Here is a 21,762-nt window from a genome sequence, read left to right on the forward strand (position 1 = left end):
ATAACACAGCCAGCTTTCCTTCTAAAGTTAAAAACATCTTTTATAATCAGCCCATCCTCACCAGGAAAACGTAACATGAGGCTCATATTTCACTCCTGCATCATGGCAGCAGTTCCCCTAAAACAAGTTTAATGCTATGAATACATGTGTTTGAAGATGTTCTGTACCGAACCTCTTACCCTGTTTTTAATGATTAACCTTAACCAGCAGTTTTTTGCAATATCCATCGCTAAAAAAGATAAACTTAATCTAGGGTGAAAAAGAAACTTAACACCAGGTGAAAACAAAACAGCTTGCAGTGTCGGGGGGCTTGAACCCTCAGACTCCTGAGTGAGCCTGCCGCATTGCATGTACCCCCAACCATCCCCAGCTCTCCTCCTTAATTGGACTTGCAGCTGTATCAGTGCCATTGGATGATGTTGGGCAATACAATCATGTGTTTCATTAGCGTAAACCAAATGTGGCGTTTTTTGTGTGTGTGCATTGTTTGAAGGTCACTAATTTGAATGTTAAATGTTATATTGGTTAAATTAACAAAGAAACTTATTTGTGGGAGTGTTCCTCAGCTTTGAGCAGCTGCACAGTCTGAAAGTGAAGGAAAATAGTCCAACTGACATCCTCACGTTTAGCTTCTCCGTGCACAATAAAACTGCTTAGTTCGAGAATGATGGTTGAGAACCTCTATAACGTAAAATGCACGTCACAAGCACAAGGTTCTCTGAACATTAACAGGCTGCCATGATACTGAGTTCTCCTTCAACCAGAAGATTTGACATTTTATATTTAGAAGACTGCAGCTACTGTAGAAGTTTCAGTCATCTTGTACAGTATAACATAATGACCATCGTCTAAATTAAAATGCCAAACTACTCCTTTAAAATATCTGTTCTTACTTAGTCAACACAGTCCCTGCTAAGGATATAATTCTCTTTGGATTTTTTGTTGTAATATTTTACTTTTAACCCATTATCATTTGAGAACACACACACACACATACAGGTGAGTACATGAAAGCACAGGAATGTGCTTTTTTTCATCATTATAAGCTTGTCAGTCATTCCTACAGGGCAGTTATTCAGAAGCCTATAGGCCCCCAGTCAGGGCTCTGCTTGTTAATAACACCTGGTGTTAAGGAGATCAGTGGGAGGGTTTGTCAGTACATGACAAGAATGGACACTAATCCCAGGCAATACCCACTGGTCCTGCGTGTCTCTTGAGTGGGATAATTGATTCCCACACCCTTCTTAAAACACACTCGGCCCTTTTTCTCAGACACAGCGACTGAGAAAACAAAGCTTTTATTCTGGAGTCAAGGGAGCATGGCCACGAGGACAAAAAAAAGTGTGGTTATTTTTATTTATTTACTTATTTATTCATGTGCTAGAGCTCCTATAAAAGTTCAGAGGGCTGCCATGACATGTTGCTGTCTGTTGTCTACCTATAATCTGATCTCCTCTCCTGATATATATGCATATGAAATAAACACATTATTATAGATCATTCTGAAAGCAGGCATCGTCCATGACAGAGTCACCCTTAAGTAACGGAGAAGAAAAGTAAACTTTGTCTGAGCTCTGAGTGTGACCAGAATACTCAGCTCAGATTAGAGCGTCAGCCTGCAGTGTTACGTTTCTTTGCAATTACAATGAGGTTCCTCTGGGCATTGAGGTTGGTCTGTGCACCGACTATTCAAATGAGATGGAATGTGCTGTAGGATGTAAATGCAGTTTGAGGTATTTCCTTGAAAGAAGCAATCTCCTTGAATGCATTCAAAACAGTTCACTGTTACAGTGTATGTTTTGATAGACAAGCCATCTGTCCACGCAAATTCGATCTCCAGAAAGATGTAGACAATTAATGTAATGCAAGGCAGATTTCACTTCATTGAAGGTTATGCAACATACAAAATATGGCATTGTATTCTATATGAAATGTCAGATCAGGTTCCTCCTCCCTCTCCTCAGAGTCTTATGTATTAGCCTTGGTCTGACCTTGTCTTGATATCACATCCCTGGAGAGGAATGTAAATCGTATCCGTCCAATCCCAACCCAGTTACCACCAAACTCCTCGTTCTCACCACCTCTACTCCGCTGCAGGGCCACATGATCTTTTCCATGTACCAGACATAATTTGTGGCTTAGGTTTGGAGGCTGACGGTGCGTCTGCGCCGCTCTGCTGTTTCAGGCGTCGGGTGCACCATGTGCTGCTGTTCTCAGGACTCAGGATACAGGAAAGCTCCGTCCTCAGGGGGCTGCGGAGGTAGCTTTTTGTTTTTGAAACTCACACATAGCAAGAACTGTCCACCTCCAAATTGAGCAAGTCCTACAAAACAACCAATCAGACTCTGGAGAACGTGGATAAAGAGAAGAGGAACGAGAAGATTGTTTAAAATTAAAAATTAAATGTCTTCTTAAGCAAAAATCAAAGCATTCGCTGCAGTTTATGGAAGGAGGAAAAAAACATTGTAGTGGAACTTAATCCCAGTGCTTGATTTGTGGCATGTAACCCACCGCCTGTGCACATTCATTGTCTCGTGAAGTGTTGTGACACACTGAACATGTGGTAGCATGTCATTTCTTGAAAATGTTTAAGTAGGCACATCTAAGCTGCTGCTTTGTGTCTGATGTCAGGTAAAATGCAAAATCTTTATTTTGAAGTGATATTGTGAGAAATGATCCTTCCAATTGGTCTGGATCCTGCAGCCTCATGTGGCCATTCATGGAACTGCAGTTTTGGCCACTTCTTCACAGGCTTTATTTCTCTGCCCTAGAGGTTACTGATTGGTTTAACAAACATTACTTTTTGCTTTTTTATTAAAGAATAACAACAAGTTGTGTTGTGGTGAATATTCATCTCACATATTAGAAGTAGTAGACGGCAGTTCTACTGGCCACAGTCTGGCCAGCAAACTGAAAAACTCCCTGACTGAGAGCTGTTGTCCTTGAACAAACGTGAACATTCATCCAACTTGACTTCATGTCACTGGAGAAGCATCCATGACACGAGACAAGAAAAGCAGTGACACGTTAGCAGCCCGTTGCTTGCTCCTAACCAGCAGGTGTTGTTGATGGAATGATATGATCTGCTTTGCTCAGACTTAATGAAACAAGACAGAGTCCAGCTGCAGCCTCCGTCTCAGCTGATTGCGACCTGGGATGACCCAGAGGAGAGTGTCAATGAGTGGAAAAGACCAGAGAAGAAGAGACGGTGGAGAAAGGAAGACTTTCTCTCTCACTGAGTTGATAGAAAACACAGCTCCCTGATATGACATGCAGGGCTGTTCCTGTAATTAAAGCTGTGTTGTTTCTTCTTGTTTTCTGGCCTTCAAAATTTCACCCTGCTGCTTCAATGTGTGACCTCAGCACTGACTAAATTATTTGAGTGCCTCTGAGGGAAAACCTCAGGGCCAAAGATTCCCACCGCAGACTGCTGAAGACAAAAGGAAACATTATGGGCTGCACATGCACACAGACATGTGGTTGATTCTTAAAGCTTCTAATATTAGCAGTTTTCAGATATGATATGTAGACATCAAGTGTGCATTGCAATAAGAACCTGTTAAGGATTGTTTTCTCCTCCTATCTATTCTTATTTCTTTACGTATTTTTCTTTTCTTTACAGCTTGCAGCTGGATTGACCCTCTAATCATCAGCTTAGACATTCAGTAGGCAGCATGACGTTTCATGGGTGTGTCTAAGAGTAGGAAGTGTGACCTCAGAGACTTCCAGGACTTAAAGATGTGTCAGTGTATTACCATGACTTCTCTTATCAGAAGCCTTTTTGCACCCTGTATTACCAAGAGGCGGCTTAGGTCAGGCAGGGATGTCAACGCCTGTGGCAATGCCCATCCTTAAGATAAAGTCAAAGCTGGAGCAGAGCCTTTGCTTTGTTTCCCATGTCTGGAGACTGTCGGAGGAGCATGAGGGAAAGTGATGAGTTGTTTCCAGGTGTGAGCTGTGTAATGGGATTTTTTTATTTGATCATTTACAGGAAAGAATTTAAGGTTCAGAGAACAGATGAGACAGCAGATAGCCTGAGAGAGATCAATGTAGGCCGTCTCAAGGCTCAGCTTACTTTTGCTTTTTTTAGCTTGCTCACGATGAAAAAAATACAAATGATTTATGAATAATCTGCAAGTCTTTATAAGTATTTCTGGAAGTGGTTCCTGTGTGTCCCTCTATTGCAGACAGTTTCATTACTTTTATTTTGGTATTTCAGTTATTCATTCTTATCTTATTTGAACTCTATATTTTTACTGTGGTTTTGAAGGTTGTTTTTAATGAGTTTCGTTGCTTTATGTAAAAACCCTCCTCTGTGCTATATAAATCTTGTCTTGCATTACCTTAAAGAATCAAGAAAAGGTGCCAGAAAATACAAACGCATGGTCCACACATGCTTCCAATTGAGATGTTTGTTTTTTCTCACCTTAGGTTCAGCAGGGGCAATAGATTAGGACAGAACAGCACTACGATGCTGACACCTAGTGGTGTTGTCATACGTGTACATAAACACAGATGTTAACTCGTATCTGCTCTGAACAAATGTCTTTGTTTGTTCTTATAAAGCCACAACAGAGGATTAACTGTTTGGTGGCGCGTCACATCGTGAATGAGGTAATCAGTGTGTGATTAGTTCAATATTTTTGTACTGCATGATGTTAGTGTGGCTGCGTTATGTCAAACACAGGGGAGGCTGACTGAGGCCAGTGATGCAGAGCAATGACAAGACTCACTTGTCAGACATGACTGGCTGCAGAGGGCACTATTCTAAATGACTTCACCATCACAGTGAGGTTACCATGGGCACTCAGAGGTGGCCTGATCTCCTTATGTTTGCTCTGTGGGGGAAAACCTAAAATGAGACTGCACAGAGAAGAACATGTTGATAGAAACATGAATAAGTCTGTTTGTGATTATGATTGTGTGGCTGAGCCACAACACATGTAAACAGCACTGGGTTTTCCTCTGAATACATGTGATTTCCACTTTCTGGTAGTTGCTCTTTAAGTCCATTCAGACACCATAAGTTTAGCAGACATCACATTTTTCTCATGCATTTAACGCCCTCGCTGAGTTGGACTCTGCACCAGTGTTGACAGCTGGGAGGAAAAAAGTTCTGAGTCGCTCACGCTGCATAATTTCCCCTCTTTGCAGCTGTACTCTGCAGCTTCTCAGACTTTTAGTTATCTTATGAATGTTTTGGTGCTTTTAGTGGTATTGTTAGTGATCACAGTCTAATTATTATATATATATATATATATATATATATATATATATATATATATATATATATATATATATATATATATATATATATATATATATATATATAGTCAGACATATATATATATATATATATATATTGACCAAGATCGAGTGAGTCTGACTTTTTGCAGTGTGTTTTTGTTTATTTTAAATATTATTTATTTTATATAATTTATTTTCTATTGCTTTTTTCATTCTTTCTTATTTTTTTTGGAGCAATTTAATAATAAATACAGTTGTACAATTCTGTTGTTATTACTTAAATTGTTTGGATTTCCTGTAAAGCACTTTGCATTTTATTTAAGCACTGCTAAATGGAGTTTGATTGATTAATTGACAGATTGATTTGAAGGGATAATTCTAAGCCATAAATCGTCTATGACTCTATGTCCATTTGAACCAGGGGAAAGACGTGTTCAGGTCCAGGTGGGAGGACTGATTCGAACTTACAGGGACAGTTTTTTAAGTGCTCATATCATGTGAAATGCCTGATTGAACTTGTTGTCAAAAATCTGGATTGAAAAGTATTTCTTATGGTAAGAAGTGAGTGTCCTTTCCCAGGCTCCACTAGATGGCGCTAACATCTTGCCTCTGTACCACCTCCAGAGGCCCCGTGCAGGCCTCACACGGTTCCGCCTCTTCCAGACCAGTCAGGATTAAAGATTTCACATCATCACTATATATATAGCTATATCAAACATATATATATATATATATATAAATAAATTAGAAAACTAATGACAGGTTTGTGTGAGTCGCTGGATCAGCGGACGACACAACAACAATCAGAGGTAATCCAGCTGCAGCGCTCAGAGTTCAGCCCCTTCCCCGCGCTGAGTGTAAGAAAGTGTGTTAAAGGTAAAGGGACACTGTGTGTGTGTTGTGGACATGAATGGTGGACATATTCGTTATAGGACAGGTAGAATACACGCAGGCTTCATTTACACGCATATCTGGGAAGGCCCACTTTATTTTCAGTCACACATTCATGACACTTTTTTAATTACATCAACACTTTTTATTCTCATCTTTTAATAATGTAAAAACAAAATGTCTTCTCTAAAGCATTGTGAAAATAAAAATTTTATTTTTGTGTGTGTTAGAGCCCATTTAAGCGCTTCTTTGTCTTCTTTACAATCTGATTAGTCACCGATGTTGCACAACAGGATTTTTTTTTTAATCTACAGATAAGCATCAGTGCCTGTAAATGAGAGACCGGTCCAGCTCCTATTAGATCAGCTATCAACAGCCACTTGACATTGAGAAAAGGAAACACGCTCGGGCATTTAAAGTCAATGGTGCGGCCAGTTATGGGATATTTTCGTTGGAATATTCTGACAGAGTAAAAAAAATACCTGTCCTCTCTAATGAATGCTCAGGATGTGAGCTTTTTATTTATTTTAGAATGCAGTCAACATAATAAAGAATAGATTAAACTAATTACTGTGGAAAAAAACTAATTTTAATTCATTTAATTCGTTGTCAACCCATCAGAAAAAAACTTCTAAACTTCTAATCTTCCGTCCATGACAAACAGGCACAAATAAAGGGGCTGCAGACCTTAATAATGCTCTTAAGCAATTCACACATATTTATTTCTGCATTTTAGCAGCTTCAAGCCAGGGAGTGAAATCCGGACAGGTTGTTATAGCTACGCAATCCACAGGGGTTCCGATGTCTATTTAAAATCCCTCAGACCCTCCCTCTCTCTGCCTTTAAACAACATTATATATCACACACACTGCATGCTAATGCGACCAATTCTCAGTGAGCACTAAAACACATCTTAAAATTAGCTCATTCTGCTCTTTGACTTCAAACCGCCTGACTAGTCAACAGAGAGGGAACATATCATCAGAATTCACCCTTTGGCAATACCTGCTGATTGGGTCCTAAAAAAAAAAAAAAAAAAAAAAAAAGCAAGCAGCTTTTAACTTTTAATATTTAGCTGCCGAGTTCTGCCACGAGCAGTTGAGTTGCGAAAGAAAGATTTCCCTCAGTGTTTTTTTGGAGAGGTTAGAAATAAACATCCATCACAGCAGGTTCCTTTCAGCCTGGTCTTCGCTCCTCAGTTTGAATCTGTGCGCGGATGGGCGCACATGTAGGCATTCTGCCGGAGATGTTTTGCGAAACTTTAAGGATGATATACCTTGGATGTTTCCTGTTGCTCTGTGGGCTTACGCATGTCATGGCAAGCTATCCGATCTGGTGGTGAGTTTTATTTTCATTATTTCCTGCACAAAGCATGTCATGTTTTTTAATGTTATCATAAGATCAGCTTGTGTGTGTGTGTGTGTCACTTTGAGTGTTTCTTTGCTGACAGCGGCGGCACGGCTGTGCGCACTGATGGTAAAGTTGTTGCAGCTTCACTTTGACAGAGGTGCAGATGCTGATTTTATCAATAAATCCTAGATAATATCATGCATCACCTGAAGACAACAGACCTACAGGGACGTATATAAAATCTGAGGAAAATGCACAGTTCTGCCTGAATTTAAAGCTTATTTTTTATGGGTAGGACTCCTATTTGCAGTATGATCGATGCATTTTAAAAGAGAGTATAGTTCATTTTTTAAAAGTGCAGCAGGTGCAAACTTTGTGTGCTTGCGTGTGCGCGTAAGTGAGGAGGGGGGGGGGGGGTCAAAGGAACACAGGGCAAAGAAAAAAAAACACCAGCGTTTAGAGATGGTAAATAAATGATACAGTTCTTGCAGTGTTATGAAGATGATCGATGCATTTGAAATAGTTTCCCTTTTAGGAAGTTTGGCTCCATCTTCATAGTAAGCAAAACCTTTACCTAACAACATAAATATATATATGACATTGATATTTATCTTTGTTTATTCATCTTTTAAATCATACAAAACCCCTGATGTAATACAGTTTAATGTAATACCTCAAATGTCACAGATTTTTTTTGTAAATCATTATTAATATTTTGGGTTGCTTGGGTGTTCCCTCATCTACTCCTCCTAATGGGTCCCCTTGTGGTAAGACTGATGAGAAACTAATTACATGCTCAGCTGGTAGGAAATCCAGAGAGCCCTCTGAAGAAACACTGAACACTGTGGCCTCATTGTTTGATGAATATATGTTGAATATCATCTGATTTACCTTTGTTGTTGAATTGCGCTCTGAATTTCAAAGAGCCGTGTGGAGGACACAATGGAAGGCAGGTTTCCATTCAGTCAGGACTGAAACCTTGCAGCAAGCCAAACTTTCTGTGTTGATGGTTTGATTTTAGAGGGTGGGTCAGCTCAGTGTAACAACAGAAGAGCGGCGTGTAAACATAGTGGGACCTGGTTTGCTGTATCACTCCCACCAATACAAACAACCTCTGACTGCACAAGTAGCACATGGCGTTCTGCTGTCTTGACGTAACATTGAACTTTTTTCTTTTTTTTTTTTTGTTTCATGGCAACTCATCCCAAGACAAATAATGCGGTTCCTTTCAGATGGCGCTCAATAAGCCTGCATTGTCCTCCTTTCTTTGCAAACGGCACGCCAGCTTTGTAAGATCTGTGGCTCATGTGAAAAGGGAACTTGGGATGTTTTGCTGACAGAAGCTGCAGAACTTGCCTTCAAGTGGCCGTCAGAGCGGCATCACACTCAACCTGTGCGCCGCAGCAGTCTGTGTGGATACAGATCTGCACTATAAGACAGGTTCATGTCTGTCTCTGCTCGACCTGCCATGACATAGCCTGGCTGCACCCGCGATCCCCACCGCCTTCTTCTCTAGTCCACCCCACCTTAGAAGATAAATACCTGGAGGTGAAAGCTTGCCGCACATTCCTTTTCCCAAACATATTCTCTTGATGTCAAAGTCGGCTCCAAGGCCTCAGGGCCCACGAGTAAGTGGTAATTCTAAGGCACCCTGCTTGGGCTTGCTGAAATATGCATTAAACCTGTTCTGGATACACTTAGATGAGAGGGGGGAAAAGTCTGCACCAAGACAAAAATTCAGTGTCATATATGTTCTTCTTAAGTATTTATTTGTAGAGTGTTCATTTGACAACAAACTCTTGAATCTGCTGTTTCTTTATCAGTTCTATTGGACATTGTGGCCTCTGAAGAAGTAGAGATGCTGCAGTAAGGAACCCTCAATAAATATCTGCTGCCAGGTTTAAATGGTTGTTGGAAGAATGTATCCAAAAAACACTGCTCTTTATGCAATAGCTGCTTTCAAAAAAATCATAAATCATCCCTGGTGGAACATGCCCTGCCTCCCTGCACAGGCACAGGAAGAGGTGGCATGGATTACTCAGCCCCACTGAGACAGACACTGAGACGCATAAAGTGGAGCCGCCTCAGCACTTTGATTCATCACCGAGATGACCTGGCAGAAATGAATGCAAATTGACCCTCACAGGTGTAGTCATGATGAGCACTGAGGATCATGAAAGACTGAGAGAGCACTCCTGGAACTCTTGTGTTTCAGCTTACTGTCTGTCTGTTGGTGTTCATTCATGTAAAACCTCAGAGATGCCTCTTTGTCTCTGTAATTTCACACTGATGCTCCTCTACTTGTTGGAGGCTTGCACAGGGCTTCATGTCACCTCCCTTCACTCCAAACTCTCACAGTCATAGACCTTGGAGATCATGGTTGTAAATGGCTGTTGTGTTGATTCAGGGCTACACAAAAAGTGTGTGTCTTGCAGGACAAAAGATGGAGGGCAGCGCTAATCTAACAACATGTCCTCTGTCAGACAGCTGAGTTGCTGGTTGGTCGGGTATGGCATGAAAACAGATTCTGTCCCATCTGCAACCAGATATTCTACTTGATGCTAATGAGTTTAGCATTAGCATTAGATGTCTTAATTCAGTGGGCTGCAGATGTTAGTGACGTGGACTTCAGTGAGAGTGATGTGCCGCTGACCACATGAAGGTGAATTTGCAGCAGGGGTGGCTTTGTTTACTGATGGTTGTATCAGACTTGTCGCTCGCCTACTGGATGTCTCATTTGTGATTAACTAGAGCAGTCTAGTCTGTAGAGAATTCAATTGAAACCAATGTGACACATTACTCTGACATTTGCTTGAGGGGGAAATAACTGAGTTTCACTCAGCAAGTCAGCTGATGGCTCAAAAACACCTTGACATTAAGGTCTAATAATGAAAGCGAACTGGAATCAGCCACGTTGCAGATCCGACAGGATGGGGTCATCTGGCTGAGGAGATCATTATTTTGGGGGTTGTTAACAACACTGCCTGAGGGTCAGTGTCAGGAATTTTGGTAATCTTGTTGTGATTGGTTATTAGTCTGGAATAACAGTGAACAGGTCAGCAGATATTGAGCTAAGTGAGCAGCAGAATTGCTGCACACCTGCTGCCTTCGCCTACAGTACAGCAGTACAGTAGAGTTGGTATCTCTGAGGGGAGGATCGTCAGGCACTCCTGCCAGTGTTCAGTCTTAATAGACAGTTGATGTAAAACAAGGACTCGTCTGGACTGCCAACAAACTACTTTGTAGCTACTCTGCAAGCATCTGCCAAAAATAATAGAAACTCTGCTATTAAATAATTTGGCTCTTCTGTGACTGAGAGTCAAAATATTGATTTTGGTGGCTCATCAGAGGTCAAAGGTTCATATATTTAAAAAAAAAAAAATGTTTCCGGCTCAAACCTTTTCTAACCACAGTACAGTGCAGTGTACTCAGATCAGATGTTGTTGCTGCATATGGATCTTGGACAGATGCCTCCCTGACATCAGCGTTTTTTTAAACAGTACATACAGTATGGTTGAATACACCACTGTGTGTTGTGGAAATTTCAAAGCTTCAACGAACAAGCACAAATTAGAAAAAATGTTTCTTAAAGTGGCTCAATTACACAGCGTGCTGTGGTACAATGGATGTCTCATTTCTCTGATTGCTAGTTACAAAATCTCCTAATTGAGAGGCCACTGAAAATAAAGACAGAGAGAAAGCAATAAAGGCATGAAGACAGAGAGATGTAATCACTGAACCAAGTTTGCACTTGTTGTATCCCAGAATACCTTCCTCAAAGGGAGACGAAAACGGGAGGGGGGGGGGTGTTGGTGTTACTCTTAATACACTCTCTGAAGTTTCTGAAGGCCTGTTAAGTGTGCGGACAGTTAATAACAAGGTGTAGTTTTCCTAGTTGTCAGCTTAAGGTCTATGAAGACCTCTAGATGCATCGTGGACTTTCATCTCAAGCAGAAACACTGGCTGCTTCTGTGGTGGCAGGGCTGCAATTTCAATACACACAAAGGCCAGGTGTCTGCAGAGAGGGTGGTTGAAGGGATAAGGGATGGACGCCTAATGGTAGCATCTGATACAGCAAATAAACACACACACGATCACAGTCAGACGTAACATTAAACTGCACCGGGAGGGAAATAAGTCTCCCTGTTTTATCAATAGAGGAAGACACAGACAGATAATTATGAGAATGCCCTTGACAGTGTGACTTCCTCTCTCCTTCCAGGTCACTAGCTGTGGGCCAGCAGTACTCATCACTGGGTACTCAACCTATCCTTTGTGGCAGCATACCAGGTCTGGTGCCCAAGCAGCTGCGTTTCTGCCGGAACTATGTGGAAATCATGCCCAGCGTGGCAGAAGGGGTGAAGATTGGCATCCAGGAATGCCAGCACCAGTTCAGAGGCCGACGCTGGAACTGCACCACGGTCAACAACAACCTGGCCATATTTGGACCAGTTTTAGATAAAGGTAATGTTCCAATAACGTCTGGGTCAGAAGTCAGCTAAAATTCTTCTTTCCAGACATTTCACAAAGCTGAACAGACAGTTTCTGCACATTCTGCAGAAAATCACAATGACTATACCTTAAATCCTGTGTGAACACACAAAACATTGCACCTTAGGGATAGCAACAGCGTCTGAGTTTCTGTTTGGCGCTGTGTCACCCTCTGCAAAGTCTTTAAACGACCTGAAAAATGAAAAATAAAAGTGACTTATTGTGTATCTGCACTGATAAACTCTTCATTTAACAATCTCTTTGTTTTATATTTGCATTTGAAAAGCTGCCCTCCCTGCGTGCATCATTCATTATGCTGAGTCAAATCCTTGTCTAAATAGACTTCAGACTGAACAAGCTCCGAGAGGCCTGTATGCATGAAATAATGCACACAATCAGCTCTAAGTCGAGTGAGTTCTGTCTTGTTGGAGTTTTCTTTAGGAGGGGATCCCCTGGGATTGCTCTACCTCTGAAGTAACCTGCACAAGAAGTCAAAGTGAACCAAGTTAAGATTATGTGATGATGACTCTTAGGTATGTGTCTAATCAGGAGCTCAGGCAACAGAAATCCCCACCGTCCAATACAGGCTCAAAACCAAGAAAGAAACACTGTTTATAGTTTCGTATGTGAGTGTATTCAAGAGATTATGTCAGTGATACAAATTAAACAGTGCCATGATACATGATGGGAGTTGCTGGTTTTAGATTTTAGATTTTGCTTTTCATCTAACTTTGGTCATTAAAACAAATAAGTAAAATAATCCAAGTACAGCTTCAATGTGTTCAAAATGTAAACTAGACGTTTCAGATGCCTACAATGAATTATAGGCTTCAAAATGGAGAATTAGCGCACAAGTTGAGGGTCAGGAATCTAAACTTTCCACTTAGTTTACAGAAGATTGATGCACACATGAGGGGTTTTGGGTGGGGTCAGTTAGGGCAATTGCTTTTAATAAACTCTTGAGTCAGTTGATAGAGGAGGCTTGAGCTCAAGTAGGTGGCTAACGATAGGGGTTCTCAATCCTAACCCTATTGTGGTGCAAAATGCCACCACATCCCAGCGCCTCCCCTCTCAGGCCTAAATTGCAGGGGTACTGACTGGAAAGAGAAGGCGGCTACTGGGCTTTAGTAAATCATTTTGATTGGATTAAGGTCACTCAGGCTCTTAATAATGTGAGAGGTCAAAGTGGCTGGATTAAGTGCCTTTGTCAAAGGCCGAGGAGAGTGGCTCAGGGGCTCACAGGCCTTTGATAGGGCTTAGTAGGAGAGGGCTTCTATTTCATTGGATTTGATTGATGCTGGTGTTTGTCTGTGCAACAGGGCCATTGTCCTCACTGGTGTCTGTTTGTCTGCAGTTCAGACTGTTGTGTGTCAGTTTCCTCCTGCCTTTTTTTTTTGGGGGGGGGGGGGGGGGGGGGCTGAGCTGAAAGGAAGTGTATAGGCACCTTTATTGGCGTCAGAGACTTAGTCACTTAGCCCATCACTGCCCGTGTCCTCCACGCCTTCAGCAAGGACACTGGAAGTTTGTTTTATTGAGGTGGATTAAGATGGAGTGAGGAGGAAGGCTGGGAGATTTTATGAACTGAGACTACAGCTAAAAGTATAAAAAAAAGTTCTTTAGGTCTTTAACACAGAGGCATATTCTGTCTCTCGTTCTCTCACTTACACATAGTCTAAAACCTTTGTCTCTCTCTCTCTCTCTCTCTTTCTCTCTCTCCACACCCCATATCACAAGCCCTACCTGCAGGCTACGTCTGCGTCAGCGCTCATTAATTTACATTAACTAAAGTGTCAAAACATGCACTGCTGGAATCTGCCAGTGATGAAAGGTGAAAGCTACGCAGGTGTTCTGAGTCCACGGAGCCGATCCCATAGCCGCTTCGGCATTCTTGGCATTTACAGAACGCCTTCCTACTATAATGGTATGATCGCTGGTTTATGAGTCATATGACAAAATTAGTAAAGGGTACCTTTGCTAGAAAAAGTGGACAATTTCACAGGTGTTACCAACCGTACAGGTAGAGACATGCAGAATCACTACTCTACTTGAAACCATTAAATTATAATTAGATGCATAGGAAGCTGCTGTAGAATATATACAGAGCATATAAAGCTTTTACACTGTTGTAGCTCGGGCTTATCTAACCTTCATGCCCTGTTGTGGCCTGTCCAAGCAGCTTTGTAGAGCAGGAAATACACCTAATAAATTAACCTAAACCACAGAGTCGCATCTAAACTAACCAGGAAAAGGTCAGGGGATGTGGGTTTCGACCTATGACCTGAGGATAAGAAAGTGTAACTATTTAGGATGAGCTAAGAGGTCTCTGCTTTTCATGAGACGTATGTCTCTCCGTGCTGGGGGAGGGAAGCTAGCGCACCAGTATATCATTAACTCTGGGCGAGAAAGAAAGGAGGGGTGTGGTAAATGGAGTTGATGGGGGGACCTTAGCCCCACTCCCTGCTGGGCACTGCTCAGAGCACAATATCTTCGCAACCATGAGATTAAGCAGGAGAAAAAGTGCTTTTCCCCATTCACACGCCCTTTAGATTGTTTTATTAAACCATTTGAATAGGGATTTCCCTGTCTGCCGACAAGCGGGGTCCAGCCAATGCATAGTTCTCTGTTGCTATGACTTAACTTGGTCCCCACTAATCACAAGCCAGGGCAAATTTCATATAAAATATCTGGGGCCATTGTGGGGCTAACACAGCGTGACAGTGGCAGCACAATAGGGGATTCAACCCCCCAGCAGGTTGTAGGGACCACTCAGCCTGTCAGGGTCTGGCAAAGTTTGTTGGAAACACATTGTCTGGAAAAAAGTGTCCTTAAATGCCATAAATTGGTCATAAAGCTAAGAAAAGCAGTGTCAGAGGTGTTTCCAGGTGTCATAAAAAAAAAAATCAAGAACAATCAAATAAAATTTAATTGTGCGCCCATCTCAAGAAATCCATGACCTGAGAGACCTCCTTAAAAAAAACCTTTATTCCTGGTGAGTTCCTTGAGTCACTCACAGGTCCATCCTTCCTTCTCACTCATTTGATCCTGAGATAATCCTTTTTTTTCACTTCTCCATCCTCTGATGCTCTGTAGCTCCACTGCCAGTCATCAATGCAGTCACAATTTCCAAAAGGATTCCTCTTGAAAACATCACACTTTCGTAAAATAAAATGAAAGTCTGTGCAGCGTGACACGTTTAAATTATTACAATTTGATTGTATTTACAGAATCCTTAATCAGCACCAGACAATCAGGTGAACATCAGTAACCTTGTACACACACAGTAGCGGTCTGAAATGGGTGGTGGAGGATGCCAGCAGACCTTTTCTCTTGCATCATTGTTACTAATGCCCTTTAGTCCTCAAACTGGTTGTAACCTGCTGTAAGGGAGGAGCTCCTACTCCCTTTAGCTTTGTATGCCTTCTTTCTCTCTTTCTTTCTTTCTTTTCTCTCCCTCCCTATTGTTTTTGTTCTTTAGACAGAAGCATGCACTGTTCCTCTCATGTACACACCATGCCAGATTCCACTCATGAGCTATCTCTGTATATTACTGGCTCTCTCTCTCTGTACTCTTTCTCTGTCTTTTCTTGTGATTGTGCAAGACCATACAAGTACATACACTCAAAGCCATAATGGATCCTGACAAGGAAAGTCAGCTGCCTTATCTTTCATTTCCAATCTCCCTTTGGGACTATATCTGGTCACTTACAGATTCATCTGCACATCATGTCTGTGTGTTGTCCCCTCAGTGAGAGATGTTTCCTAACCTTTCAAAGGCTTAATGAGTCTCTTAATTATAGGCCCTGTCAGGCCTGTCTCTTCCTCTCATCTCTCTCTGGAAGATCCTGATCCCTCTGACTCATCAGTTAGTTATGGCAGGCAGAGACACAGAGGCCTTGCTGGCCTTATTTAGAGACAGGACGATTTATGTCTGGGCTGAATGAACCTATGCACTGGCACACTTTGGTAGATTTAACACGTACAGCCAACAGTTTACTGATGTGTGCAAGTTTTTTGATGTTGGGTTGTAAGTAAGTACAAGGCCATACACAAACATATTTCCAAAGAAACATGTGATGACCTACATTTTTTTGCAGGTGATTGATTCATTACAAGCATACTAAATGCTAAATGTCTTACTCATACACTCTATGCAAAGATGAAGAGGCTTTGCCTCCACCCATTGTGCAAGATTGAGGCCAAAATGTTGCACTTCCATATTGGAGGAAGGACCCGAGTCTGCACAGTAGAGGTCAAAAGATAAAGCTATAGAGTAGTTGCTGTTTCAGCCAGACACCCACCCACTTCTGCATTAAGCAAACCCATCCCTCAACTCTTCGGTTAGCTTGGCTGCTCCATCTGCTACTGACAAGACATTACTTCCTCCCTTTTTAGCTTGTCCCATCTACTAACATAGGGACAGAGGTAGGGCAGGAGCTATGCTGCAGTCAGCCACCAGGGGACTATCTACTTGTCTTTGCCACACTTTTGGGGAGCTGTCATGTCGTCCATGTTTATTTACAGTCTATGTCTCTAATTCTCTCTCCAGCCACTCGAGAGTCAGCTTTTGTTCACGCCATCGCCTCAGCGGGAGTGGCATTCGCAGTGACCCGTGCCTGCGCTGAAGGTTCTGCCACCATCTGCGGGTGTGATACACGTCACAAGGGCCCCCCTGGTGAGGGCTGGAAGTGGGGTGGCTGCAGCGAGGATGTGGAGTTCGGCAGCATGGTGTCTCGGGAGTTTGCTGATGCAAGGGAGAATCGTCCTGATGCACGCTCAGCAATGAACCGCCATAACAACGAGGCAGGACGAATGGTTAGTTTTCATCAAGTTTCTTTATGCAAAATGTGTGTCAATTTATTCAAATTATGTTTGTATAAACATGTTGTCTTTTCATCCACAGTCCCTCAACGACAATATGTTTCTGAAATGTAAGTGCCATGGTCTGTCGGGTAGCTGTGAGGTCAAGACATGCTGGTGGTCTCAGCCTGATTTCCGAGTCATTGGTGATTACATGAAGGATAAGTACGACAGTGCCTCTGAGATGGTGGTGGAGAAACATAAGGAGTCCCGTGGATGGGTGGAGACCCTGAGACCCAAGTACAACTACTTTAAACCCCCTACAGAGCGTGACCTGGTTTACTACGAAACTTCGCCCAATTTCTGCGACCCTAATCCCGAAACCGGCTCCTTTGGGACCCGGGATCGCAGCTGTAACCTGACATCTCATGGCATAGACGGCTGTGACCTCCTGTGCTGCGGCAGAGGTCACAATACCCGGACTGAGAAGAGAAAGGAGAAGTGTCACTGCATTTTCCACTGGTGCTGCTACGTCAGCTGCCAGGAGTGCGTGAGAGTGTACGATGTGCACACCTGCAAATAGAGACGTAGAAGTCCTCATCTTTTCTCACCAAAATGTAAAGACTTCAGTACGCAGAAGAACAAATGCAGGTTACAAGACTTGAGACACTGTCGGACCTGTCCACAGGCACAGCTGTGTTTCATGCTGTGATGCTACAAAGAGCCAGCTTCTGCCTAAATCAACTGAAACAGTTGACTCTTAAAGAAGCATCATCCCTATGACTGTGATGGTGGCGACAATACTGTTGTAGCGACAAATGTTTTGTGTGTTTATGTAGGACAGGAAAACTGTTGTATTATTGATAACACCATATTGGTGATTTTTCTTTTGCCCCCCTGTGTTCCTAGTAGATGAGAATAGTTTGACACTGCCATTGCTTTTAAAATCTTTGAGGCAAACAATGGAAAGGACTTTGAATTTTCTTAATTATCTGTTGTTTTGCCACAAAAAGTAACAAGTATGAGCAATTTTACAGTCAGTCACTCAACAACATGCATTCTCCACCTCAATATTACTAGTCTGTCTGTGTGTGTGTGTGTGTGTCTGAAAACTAACACAATCGTTGTGTGAGTGTGTTTCATAGTGTTACTGGGTCAGAATGCACTTGCACCTGAGTGAATGTAGTTATTTTTGCTGTAATATGTTTACAGATTCTCAAATTACTAAGCTAACCAGTTAATATCTGCTTTATAAATGACTAATTTTATCTATTACAACATGAGCCACATACACTGAACATCAGAGAATACACACAGTCTGCAAATTTCCTGAAAACACCTGACAAGAAGACACCAGCAGTAAGAGAGACAAATAGTTAAGACCAAAGAAAAAAGAAAAACCCCAATGAGCCTGTGAGGGAGTGAGTCTGGAAGGTCAGCACTTGTGTCCGTTGAGAAATATGAAGCATGTTCCTTGTTTGTAACAGTATTAGCAACATGTCATGTGACCTGGAGTGTGTGTATGTGTGTGAGGGGGATCTTTATTTATAATAGGGATATATTTTTATTTCCTTTACACACATATAATATAAAAAAAACTAAATAGAACACAAAGTTGTGTTATATCAGCCCTGTGTGTTTGCAGTGACGACCAAAACCTGTGTATGCGACGATTCTCAGCCGTGGCTCCCCAAACGAAACAACAAGCAGCATTGCTGAAACTATCAATACTTCCCCTGTTTTAATGCTGCTAAGATAATGTGTATGTATGTGTGTGTGTGTGTGTGTGTGTGTGTGTTTAGGTTGTTACACAGTACATATAGTGTGTTTTTGTCTCGTTGTGTGTGTATTCTTTGCATGTGTTGATTCTTTCCGTGAAAGAAATCTATTTTATGTAGTTTGATATTCTTTAAAAAAAAGTGAAGTTTTGACTAATTCCTGCTTACAGTAATACCCATTTAACCAAATAGACCAAAATAGTTTGTGTTTTTGTAGTTGTCTATGATTTTTGTATTTTGTAGTCATGCTAAACATCAGGGCAAAGATCATTCAATTTACTCTCCCTAAGGAAAAAAACCCAGTACCGTATTTATTTATTTGGAAAAACTACTGAAACCCGAGACAGAAAGTTACATAATGAAACGTAATGGCTGTCATCTCAATGTGGAGGAATGCTTTTCTAGAAGCAATGTTTACAGCCAGTCTAATGCTACTGTATGTCTCAGGCATGTAAGAGTTGCCCACTGCATGATTACACCCTGACTGAAAGTGTTAATAAACCTCTATAACCGGTTCCATCTTCATTAAACTAAAGGAGCATCGATTATCAGAACCAGATCTGTTCATCCATCATCCATTACTGTTCACTTTATATGTGAGTGATTGATTGTGCAGACAATTTGGTTATGTTCTAATTTCTCTGTCTTTAAATCCAAAGTTTTGTACAAACTAGTTTTTTTGCATTTTTATGAATTCCTAAAATTTGATGTCTTTTTTTATGATTATTTATTTCTTGCCATGTACATATTAGTAAGTAAAAGTATATATTTACAAGATTTGTTTTGAAACAGTGTTGTGACTCGTAACGCTGTAGCCTCTTTACCTCATCTCTGTTTTTTTTTTTCACTGACTGCACACAGGTGTTGTTTGTCCTACTGCCTGTAGTAATTTCTCAAAGTTAACTCTAACCAAAATAAAACGACATAAACAACCAAACTATCGTCGTAACTTTTACTAACGAACAAAGCAGTTTAGTTGTGCTCAATGTGTTGAATGTGTGGCAAACGGCACACGTTAGCTTCCTTGCTATAATCGAGCTGCTTTGTTTTCACCTGCGGTTAAGTTCTGTTTTTGATCATCACCTCATGTGTGTCTGTTGCCACGAAAACAAAAAAAAGAACAATTTGTGTCACTATGAACGAAACGATTCAAAATCACGTGACTACCTGACATTATGGGGTGAGACTGGGCTGGCAGTTTCTGCCGACTAGACAAAAAAACAGATGAATTCTATAGTTTCAGCACAAAATGGAAAACTGCAGTCAATGAATGTGCTGTCATTCATGAACTCTAATACATTTTACTCCATAAACCTCATAAAATGTGAGCTCTGGATTTGTCATGGGAGGGAAAAAGAAGAAAATAAGGTTGGACTAATAATTTGATTCCTTTGACAGGCTGCAGGAGCCAGCTGTGCTTTTTGAGAAACAATAATAACAGAAAAAAAAGATCTTAGTGATGAGAGTTTGAAAAAAGATGGAGCTTTGTTGAAGAGAAAGAGCTGATCTCAAGATAGATTAGGGGCTGGGTGTGAATGGAGCCCACCAGTGCTCCAGCTCAGCCGCTGGACCCCTGATAGTCTTTGAGCCCGGCACAATGTCACCACCAGAGGCCAGGTCTCACTGCTATCTAACCCCATTATCACACAGAAAGATTGATACACACCCCCTCCAGAGTGGAAACACCACAGAAAAAGTGATACCCTTCCGTTCTCATTCATGTGGATTCATTAGTCTGCCCACCCCCACATCAAACTATATTTTAAGCTGTCTGTCACAGTTTGTCCTGCGAGTAGGACTAGAATTACTCGTGTGCGCTTATTCCCCCAGACATTCATAAAAAAATGTAGCGGCCTTTAAGCCCTGCCTCATGACGGGAAATGGATAAAGATGTGCTGAAGACTCTGGTGTGTAAGAACCCCTGGGAGACAGCCAGGTTCAGGTTTGCTTTAGTGGCTGGGCGGGTGTCAGTGGCTCATTCCACACGGTGACCTTTGACATTTTTCACACCATCTGAATGGGAGAAAACAAGTACAAAACATGAAACAGCTCACAGGATGGACAGAAACTCCGGCCCTGCAGCAACGCGCTGTTCCAGTTGAAGGAAATGGGCCCTTCCCTCCAGCCAGACCCTCCTCGCAGCTTTGTCACCCAAGTGAGATGAACATTGTTAGCAGATAGTTGACAGAGGAGGCTGCAGTGAGAGAGATGGCATCCTGACTGTGAGAAATTTGACGCGACCAGACTGCAAGTGGCACCACCCAATAACCATATAAATAGGAGACAATGGGCCTAATTGCAATCAGTATCCTCTTTTTTATTTCAGGTCCTGAGTTTCACCCTGACATTCACTACAGACCCTTGCATGCATTTCAAATGTTGTTGTGGGACAGAGTGTGGGGCCACATACAGTATATACCAAGGAGTGGTGCAAAGGCCCACACTCCCATGACACAATGCAAATACTCCCACAGAAGTCACACACTCATTACAGCCAGGATCTGTTTCACTTTTGATGTTGCAAGAAGAAAATCACAAGCTGGGATCATCAATCAAATACTTTATTGATCCCAGGGGGAATTTATTTATTATCATTATGGGAGAATTACTTTTAAAATGCTCTTCAATACAGATTACATGATACATGCCTTTAAATGAATGTCATTTCTCATTAATTCATACTCAGCTGCTCAGGAATCACACTAGCTACAAGCCACATCGTATCTATTGATTACAATCATATAGATGGATATAATATTTTATTAGATAAAAAAACAATGTGTTTACAAAATACTACACATCATGTTGAACCATTTTTAAACTGTACACGACACCTTTAATATGAGCTTTTCAAGAATGTCACTTCCAGAACTTCTCTTTGTAGGTCACACACACAGCAAAGGTGATGGGGCAAAACTGAACTACAGAGGCCGGTGCAGTGTGTGGGTTCAGTATGTGGCTGACTTTGAAGCTGTGTCTTTTGAAGTCTATGAGTTCTTCTGTCCTGGAATCACACGCATTCAATGCATCTCTTTTCACACATTTACCACACCAGATGTGTGTTGTTATTGTATGAATGTTGAAAAGATGTTGGCGCACCACCCTGGGGTTCTGAATGATCTCAGTTAGGCTTGTCTTGTTAGTCCTGTTTATACGGCCTTTAAGTGATAATGTTTCTCACTTGTGTTTTCATCCTGACAGCGCTCAC

General features: G+C 41.7%; 1 protein-coding gene across 1 annotated transcript; it reads left to right on the top strand.

Annotated features, from left to right (window-relative positions):
* The first annotated feature begins 7,354 nt into the window (after positions 1-7,354).
* Positions 7,355-18,286, top strand: wnt3a (wingless-type MMTV integration site family, member 3A). Its single transcript, XM_028427223.1, has 4 exons — positions 7,355-7,476; positions 11,711-11,952; positions 16,526-16,791; positions 16,880-18,286. Exons 1-4 carry the CDS (start codon positions 7,355-7,357, stop codon positions 17,357-17,359), a joined length of 1,110 nt encoding a protein of 369 aa, XP_028283024.1. The 3' UTR covers positions 17,360-18,286.
* Positions 18,287-21,762: the final 3,476 nt, after the last annotated feature.

Source organism: Parambassis ranga, chromosome 17, assembly GCF_900634625.1.
Source record: "Parambassis ranga chromosome 17, fParRan2.1, whole genome shotgun sequence".
In the NCBI taxonomy this organism is placed as follows: domain Eukaryota; kingdom Metazoa; phylum Chordata; class Actinopteri; family Ambassidae; genus Parambassis; species Parambassis ranga.